Source organism: Rhagoletis pomonella, unplaced genomic scaffold, assembly GCF_013731165.1.
Source record: "Rhagoletis pomonella isolate Grant_MI unplaced genomic scaffold, Rhpom_1.0 Rhpom_scaffold_00001, whole genome shotgun sequence".
NCBI lineage: Eukaryota > Metazoa > Arthropoda > Insecta > Diptera > Tephritidae > Rhagoletis > Rhagoletis pomonella.
The window spans coordinates 3067049-3076086 of NW_023458555.1; the positions used below are offsets into that span (position 1 = coordinate 3067049).

Sequence of the window (9038 nt, forward strand, 5' to 3'; positions counted from 1 at the left end):
TTTCTTCACCGGTGCAACTACCTTCTTGGCAGGCTCTGGTGCTCTTTTAGCGGGCTCAATCACTTTCTTAGCTGGAGCGACGACCTTTTTTCGCTGGCTCCACTGCCGCCTTCTTAGCTGGTTCGGCAACTTTCTTGGCAGCCGCTGTTTCCTCTGTAGTTTTCTTTGCTGGTGCCGCTGTCTTCTTTGTCACAGCAGTGGACGCAGGTTTTTCGCCATTCTCCTTATCTTTCGGCTTATCTTTCTCGGCTGTGCTGGCAGCTGTCTTCTTCGCCCATGGCACTGCGGGCTTGGCATTGGCGGTCGTATCCTCCTTTACCCATGGTGGGCGAAAGGTGGCGCGACCAGTGGTGCTGGTGGGCGTGCTCTTCGGCGCAACGAAGGGCATTGTGTCGTCGCTTTAACTGTTCGAGGTCACCAGGGGTTTGAAAGCTGATTTATGTGCTAGATGTCAGATATTTCTAGAACATCGCTTTTCAATACTTGCAACAATTGCTTTTAAGTTAATTACTTTTTTGTTTTACACTAAAATCGCTTTAATTATATTTTATAGTTTCGCTGAATATTGCTTCGTAAAATTTCACTTAAATCTACAAGAATTCAATACACACTTTATTTTACAAAATGCAAGTATTTTTTTTCATGTGCACATCCACATTTACTTCTATTATTAATTTCACTTAATTTCCTAATATGCACGTTTTACTTATATGGCAATTTGTTTAAATTTATTCAAAATAGCTCGGAGGAATATTTTCGCGTAGTCGCCCCGTCGAATCGCAACAGCTGTTTGAGCATTTTTTATTTGATACAGAAAATTTGTTCTTTCTTGTATGTATCCACTTTGGTTGGACTTCAAAAATACATTTGCTAAGCAGCGCAAAAATATATAGGCTAGCGGGAATTCAACTTTTACGATTGCGAGTGTACAAAGCACGGCCACTGACGTTGCTGGCGGTGGTGATTTTCATCTTTAAAAATAGGCTAATAATGTGAGCATTGGAGAGGAGGTGGCTGGGTGATGAGATAGGCAGGGAAAAGTGAGGCGCGGCAGGCGAGGAAACAGTGTGCTGCATTTGTCTTCCACATTCTAAATACATACATACATTGCGGGAAGAGTGTGCACATCATTTAAAAAAAATGTGTTTAAATTAAAATAATGAGTAATGGACGCGAAAGGACGGTCATTAAATAATATTATTTTTTAGTTTATTTTAATTTATTTATTTTTAGAGTTTTGGGCAGATGGCTTAGGGGGTTCAAGACCGGGGTTTTAGAAATATTGACTTGCTTCTGGCGCAAGCCTAAGAAAAGGATTAAAGAACACCCTTTAAATTAATTTTTTTAAGACAGTCAAGAGGCCACTTAAGCTCTCTCCTACAAGATGAGGGCCGCCAAAGCTTCTTCAAATCTTTTGCAGTGAGATATACACTGACATCTGTTGGTTATCAGGAATTCTCGTACTGAGAGTAAGCACGTCGTCCAGAAGCTGTGTAGTTGGAAAATTATCATCAAACGTCTTCTACGAGAATTTTAATATTTGTTGCATAAAAGTACAGGGCCCGAGAAACGCAATACTCTTTGGTTAGATATCACTAAGTCTCTGGTTATCTATCTAGATAGGATCGGTCTATCTGCAGATGTAATACATTGGGCTGAGCATGATAAATAACTTGGAAAACGTGGTTTTGGTTCGTCCAGAGGGGACGGGTTTAAAGCTAAAATGCCAAAATCAGTGACTTTAATCGGAATTAGTGAACAAATAGATTTGACTCAACAATATCAGCATTTTTTTTTAGCAATATCAAAAAACTCATACTGAGAAGAGTGTTGCGCAATTGGAACTAAGCTTAGTAAGGACAATATCTTCATTACGATTAGGTAATTGGTCGTAAAAAGCGAGAGACAAGAATATTTTGCGTATTATTAAAACAAATATGTATAATAAATTGAAGCGACGATGTACGATTTTTTTCTAATTAGCCTTCATTCAACCTGTTCAATTCTTTTCAACTGGCAAAATTGTTTGAATTCATTATCAAACAGTTGGTAAATATCTTTCCAAATACTACATTTCTATGTAGTAATTAATGTACAGTGAAAACGTACGCACGTACATATAGGTACATACATACATATGTATACATATGTCTATACATATGCACGTTTACATGCATACTCGTATATGAAAATTCTAGCAAAAAAACAACAAAATGTACTGAAATATCAACACAAAGTGAAAAGTAATAAAGAAAAAAAACACAAAACAAAAATAATGTGATTAAAAGACCAACGTTTTTCGTCAAAAGTGTAAAGAAAAATCAGCAGAAGCGCAAAAACGCTGAAAAGTGAAGCGTTTGCTTTGCACTTCAGCACCAGCCTCTAACAACATTAACGCCCTTGCCATCCCCGCTCGGCACGCTGCAGTGCAAAAGCAAAAGGCGAAAATATATATGTATGCGTTTTTTTATTTATTTTAAATTTTAGCCTTTCGTCAGTGCCACAGCTGCCGCTTTGCCACTGTTGGCGCTGTTGCTTTTGTTGCTATTCTCGCGGTCGTTGTAGCTGGTCGTATTGCTATTGTTGTTGTTGTTGTTGTTGTTGCTATTGCTGGCCACCGTCGCTTTTCCAACACTTTTCCACGCATTTTCGCGCATTCCTTTCTCAACCGTTTGCTTTTTATATGTATGTACATACATTCATATATATATATGTATATGTATATGTATACAAATTTATGCACACTTGTGTTCAGTTGATTAAGTTAAGTGACATTTTGACCAGTTCTCCTATTTTTCTTGTATTTATTTAAAGTTTATTATTTTTTAAAAAAGTCTAGCACATTATATAACCAGCACCATATAAATCCACATTTCAAACTGTGTACAAAAATCATGAAAATTCAACAAACTTTACCAATTACACCCAAAAATTTCAAACTTTGTATTCAGAGTTTTTATACAAATTTTAGTTGTGTACTTTTATAGCCTATTAAATTTTAGCACGACAAAGTGCGAGTTTCACGACGCTGGAACTTCGCGTTGAATTTTTATAATTTCTTAGCTGATGATGTTGTGCATTTTCTTCCATATGAAGTATGCTCAACAATTTCTTTTATATGGAAGACAATTCTTTTTTATATGTCTTAGAGCTTGCAATGTATCCTACTAAAATGTAATGGGCTGTTTTATTACTGCCTAACTAAATTTTTTTTTTAATTCTGAATAACAAGTTTAAAATTTTTGTGTGTAATTGGCAAAATTTATTGAATTTTTATAATTTTTGTGCAAAGTGTGAAATGTGGATTTATATGGTGCTGGTTAAATAATGTGCTAGACTTTTATAGAAAAATAATAAACAATAAATAAATAAATAAAAGCAAAATAGCCAAAACTGATCAAAAGGTCACCTAACTTAATTAGCTGACCACAAGGGTATGTACGTTTTTTGATTTCTGTTTCCATTATTTTAGCTTTGCCCTGTTTTTAATTGTGCACCACTTTTCTTTCGACTTTCAACAACGGTTTGTTGTTCTTGCTTTGCTGCTTTTCTTTCGTGAAAAACTTTTTGCTTTCGGTTCATCTCCTTAGTTTACATTTTGCGTTCTTCTTGCTGGTATATATATATCCAAGAGTTTATATGTGTGCTTGTATGTGTTTCTGGGTAAAAAAAAAAACGAACAAGTTGTTTTTAATTATATTTCGCTAGTTTTGTTGTAGTTTTAGGAAGTTTTACGAAAATAAAATCGTGCGGAGGCGGTGCTGGTAAAACAAAAATGAGAAAAAGGGGATTCGAAAAAATGTATATATGTATGTATGTAAGTTCATATATGTAAATAGTTTGTGAAAAGACTGCGAAAGCGATTTATTTATTTCGACTTGTTGACTTTCTCCGAGCTATTGAAAATTGAATTAATCGGCGCTTTCTCCTCTGCGCTTCTGCTTCGTGTTTATTCAATGAATTTGTTTCTCTATATTTTGATGCCTCCGCCCACACATTTGCGCTGGCGAGTCCATTAAACGGCCACGCAAATTTGATAGGTCATTAATTTCGATTGCAATGCAAATGTTGCATTTGGAAATTTGTAAATTTGCAGCGCTCTGTGCGAAGATCTCAGTTAGTATACTAAACGGCAGCAGAGCAGTTGCTATCATCGCTAAATTTAAACATTTCAAACGCTTTCGCGACACGCTAGGCCGTACATTTGAAAAAGTTTCGATGCGAACGCAAAGCTATTACTTTGAAAGTGAAAATATGTACATTTTTTTAAGTATGTAAATGTATGCACATAAAAATTCAGCTGTTGCGCGACGCAGACGTGCGAAATTGAAACAAAGTCTTTAACATTTTTAAAATTTTAATTTTTGGTTGTTTTAAAAAATTGTAATTATTCCGCATTCCGGTTTTTAACATTTTCACTATATATTAACTGTATATTTAAAAAATTTCTTCGTTGCACATTTCACAAAATTCAAAACCAGCACACTTGTAATTCATATTTCACACAAAATTTGTATTTTTTGGTATGTTTTTTGCTTTGCAGCATTAATCGACGGTATTCTTTTTAATTACAATTTTTGCTTAAAATTTCAATACATATGTATGATTTTTAAAATCAACCAAATCGTCGTTTCTCTGGCACACAGCAGTCCACAGCTTCCAAATCTCAACTAAATATTTTGGATATTCAAAAGGCCTTATTCGACTTGCCTACAATTTTCAAAAATCGCTCACACTCACTGCTCAAATTCACAGAGAAAATTCCTAATTCGCTTCGTGGCAGCGCCTTCCTTCCCAGCCGGATTGAACTTTGAGTGGATTGATTTGTTTACTTGTCATATATTTCTGCGCTTTATTTTGAGTTGTTTTCAAAATATGCTGATCTTAATTTTGAGTTAATTTTTAAAAATTTCTCAAGCAATTTTTGCCTGAGCCCACTTTTAATATAAAATGCAATCGAAGTTTTGATGCAGCTGTGGTTTTGAAAATATTTTTTTTTGCAAACTAAAATAATGACTTTTTTTAGACGCATTCCATGCATTGTATACCGTGTGCGTGTGTGTACATTTTGTATTCAAATACATATTTTTTTATCAAGAGCATGCAGTTTTTCACCAGGCTTTCAATATAAATCCTACATGCATACTTTTGGATGCCTCACCAAAAAATGTTGCGCTTTTTCTATCGTAATTATAAAGTTTATCATATTCTAAGACTTTTGTCAAAATATTTCGGAAAAATTTTAATAACGGGTGATTTTTTTGAGGTTAGGATTTTCATGCATTAGTATTTGACAGATCACGTGGGATTTCAGACATGGTGTCAAAGAGAAAGATGCTCAGTATGCTTTGACATTTCATCATGAATAGACTTACTAACGAGCAACGCTTGCAAATCATTGAATTTTATTACCAAAATCAGTGTTCGGTTCGAAATGTGTTTCGCGCTTTTTTATCGACAAATTTTGTTCAGCGATGAGGCTCATTTCTGGTTGAATGGCTTCGTAAATAAGCAAAATTGCCGCATTTGGAGTGAAGAGCAACCAGAAGCCGTTCAAGAACTGCCCATGCATCCCGAAAAATGCACTGTTTGGTGTGGTTTGTACGCTGGTGGAATCATTGGACCGTATTTTTTCAAAGATGCTGTTGGACGCAACGTTACGGTGAATGGCGATCGCTATCGTTCGATGCTAACAAACTTTTTGTTGCCAAAAATGGAAGAACTGAACTTGGTTGACATGTGGTTTCAACAAGATGGCGCTACATGCCACACAGCTCGCGATTCTATGGCCATTTTGAGGGAAAACTTCGGAGAACAATTCATCTCAAGAAATGGACCGGTAAGTTGGCCACCAAGATCATGCGATTTGACGCCTTTAGACTATTTTTTGTGGGGCTACGTCAAGTCTAAAGTCTACAGAAATAAGCCAGCAACTATTCCAGCTTTGGAAGACAACATTTCCGAAGAAATTCGGGCTATTCCGGCCGAAATGCTCGAAAAAGTTGCCCAAAATTGGACTTTCCGAATGGACCACCTAAGACGCAGCCGCGGTCAACATTTAAATGAAATTATCTTCAAAAAGTAAATGTCATGGACCAATCTAACGTTTCAAATAAAGAACCGATGAGATTTTGCAAATTTTATGCATTTTTTTTAAAAAAAAAGTTATCAAGCTCTTAAAAAATCACCCTTTATTTGCCAATTGAAAGTAACTCAAATAAAGTGTCGTTATGTTGATTCCGTTGAAATTTTTTTAAACATTTTAATGCAGATTTTTTATTTTAAACTTTTCTATCATCTAAGGTAATTTATTTTGACAAATATTTATAAAAACTAAATTTATTTATAAAGAAACCAAGCTTTCGGAGATATTTTATATCGGGCCAGCTCTGCCAAGTAATAAAGTCTTAAAATATAATACATTTATATACCCAATTTAAAAACAGTACCGCTTTTTTTTGTATGAAGAGGGATCCGCCCTAATATAAATGTGAATGTACGCACATATATATATGGACATTCGTTTATTAAGCATTGAAATTACAAAAAAAGTCAGAGTATCTTTTACTGTACAGTAAATTAAAATCACTATCCGCGTAATGGTAAAAACGTGCTTCCTGTGTGATGAGTTCCTGGAATATTATTGCTAACGTCATGAAATTTAATAACTTCAGCATTTAATACGAAGTGAAAACCCGGAATTGGTAAGAAGTGATGCAAATATTACAGAAACTCTATTTATTTGAATGCATGCCCTTAAGACTGAGTTGGCTTCCATTTAAAAAGAAAAAGTTTGTATGAAACCTTTCTAATTTGAGAGTAAAACTACTCACTAAGTATTGCTAAATTATCGCTGATATTCGATGCAGTCAATACACGGCGATGCTACACAACACCTCACCAATAAGTTTTATAATCTCTAACCGAAGTCTTCATAGTCTTCAGAAAAAGAAAATTTCAGACAAGTTTTACTCAACTTCAATTTGATAACGGAAATGGTTATTTGTATGTATGTATGTGCTCTGTTTGTAACATAGAGGTAATACGAGCAAGAAACAACGTTACTCATACGCCATGGACGAGTATTTATTTACGCGTTCGATCATCACACTTAGTTGGAAAACAAAAACAATTATTACGCGAAAGTCACTAATCGCAGCCAAGTACTTCCCACTGCAATTATTTAGAGAATTTCTTCCTCTGCAAAGTGTTTTTTTTTTTAAATTTTGAATACTTCATTCTGGACATGTTTCTCACATTTTCAGCAAGTCTGGAGTTTTTTTCGTAACACTTGGTAGATTCTGCCAAAATGACTACATAGCAAATATGGCCTATATAAAATATATATAATGTATCTAGTATGTATGGATATCTATTCAATGTCGACTGCTGGTAAGGTGGCCAGAAATTCTCAAACCGTTTCCCACACAAATATTAAAAAAACTAAAAAAAATCTTCTTGACTTATTTTATAGTCGCTCCACATTTTCTAAAACACAAATAGTTCACAAGCCGCGATTCACAGGTAACACTCAAGAACTCGAACTCGCCGCTGGAGCATCGAAAAATATGAAGAAGTTGCACAACATTTTTGTGTTTGAAAATGATTTCACAAACCAGTGATTTCCCTCCCACGAAGTTCGTCACATTTCCTGTACTTACACTGAACTTCGATGCGATAAGGGCAATCGATGTCCAGTTGCGATATGCAGTGTTTGCGTATAGTTACATACAAATCCATCCATTTTGAGCTATAACTCCTTCCTTTCTTCTACAAAAAAAGGTTACGAGGTTTTTTTTTTTCTGAAGTCAATATTTAATAATTTCCAATATCAACAAACTTTTGTACAATTTTAAGCGCATGAAGCAACTAATTCTGCTGCTAAGAGTTTCACTCAAAATACTGCGTTTCAATATTTGTCTAGCCGTTGAAAAAGTTTGAAATTTTTAGCGCGTAATTAGTAAATTTTCACCTGAAATCTAATGAAGTATGCTCAACTATTTATCTATTTTTTTTTTGTGTGAATTTTGTAAAATGTCAACGCTTCGAGCTAAAAAAAACATTCAGGCGAGTAATGAGAAGTAAATAAGAACCAAAAGGCACAAAACGAAGGCAAAGAAATGCACTGCACAGTAAATATTGCCTGCGATGCTGAGAAAACGTCAGGAAAGAAGTGAAAGGGAAAACAAATCGAAATTACGCAAGTCAGTTCACTATTTTCTAATTTTTGCACTGTTTTTCAGAAAAAAGTTAGGTTCTTGTTTTTCTTGGAAATCACGGAGCTCAGAGCTAATTTCAAGAATACAGATTTGACTCATCTAAGTAATCAGCAAATGTCATTCGCCTTGGACGAGATTGCGCTTCCATGAACATTTTTTTTTTTTTTGTTAATTTTCTTGCCACTTAGTGTCAATTCCTTGCACCGTTCACGCTCACGCTTTAAGCCAGTCACAAGCACTCACTTTCAGCTTAAACTTTGCTGGCTCAACTTGTAACTTTTGAACTGGAATTTGGACAGGGCTTGGGTAAAAATGTTAACTACTTGGGTTTCATTTTACCTTGCGACAAGAACCACTCGTCCAGAAAATCCAAGCCCATGTTGACTGCTGATAAATTTCTCAGTTATGTGTTTCAATTTACCTGCTACAATTGGTTTTAGTAGGCTATTTTCGTAAGCAAGTTATATACATATGTATGTATGTATGTACGCGTATTTGATATGAAGCTTTCTTTAAATAAGTTGCAAATAATTTTCACATTTGTTTAAAATTTATTTAATACTATTCTCTCTCGTAGATCATTGTAGGATTTGCGACTCGTTATCCACTTAGCGATCGTATTGCAACTGTTTGGCAATTTGAAAAATTGTGGGTTCATTGTGGTGCTGTTTCGCACTTTTCTTCAAGTTCTGTAGTAGATTTGTTGTTCCGTATACGCAACGAGTGCTGTTCGAATCAATTGCAATAATTGGGCGAATCGATGCAGTTAGTTGAGTGTGGCATGCAAGGCAATGCAAAATTCTACACTCTAAAAAAAAA

At 35.1% G+C, this 9038-nt stretch overlaps 2 protein-coding genes across 3 annotated transcripts in view; one reads left to right on the forward strand and one right to left on the reverse strand.

Moving 5' to 3' along the window:
* The window catches only part of LOC118750263 (FK506-binding protein 5), a 30114-nt gene extending 29544 nt beyond the window's left edge, over nucleotides 1–570 (reverse strand). Inside the window, 2 exon segments of the mRNA XM_036484992.1 lie at nucleotides 5–81; nucleotides 83–570. Of these exon segments, the coding sequence (XP_036340885.1) occupies nucleotides 5–81; nucleotides 83–388 (383 nt within the window). The 5' untranslated portion in view covers nucleotides 389–570.
* LOC118736502 (trichoplein keratin filament-binding protein) overlaps nucleotides 1–9038 on the forward strand; it is a 170713-nt gene that overhangs the window by 29835 nt on the left and 131840 nt on the right. The window lies entirely within an intron of this gene.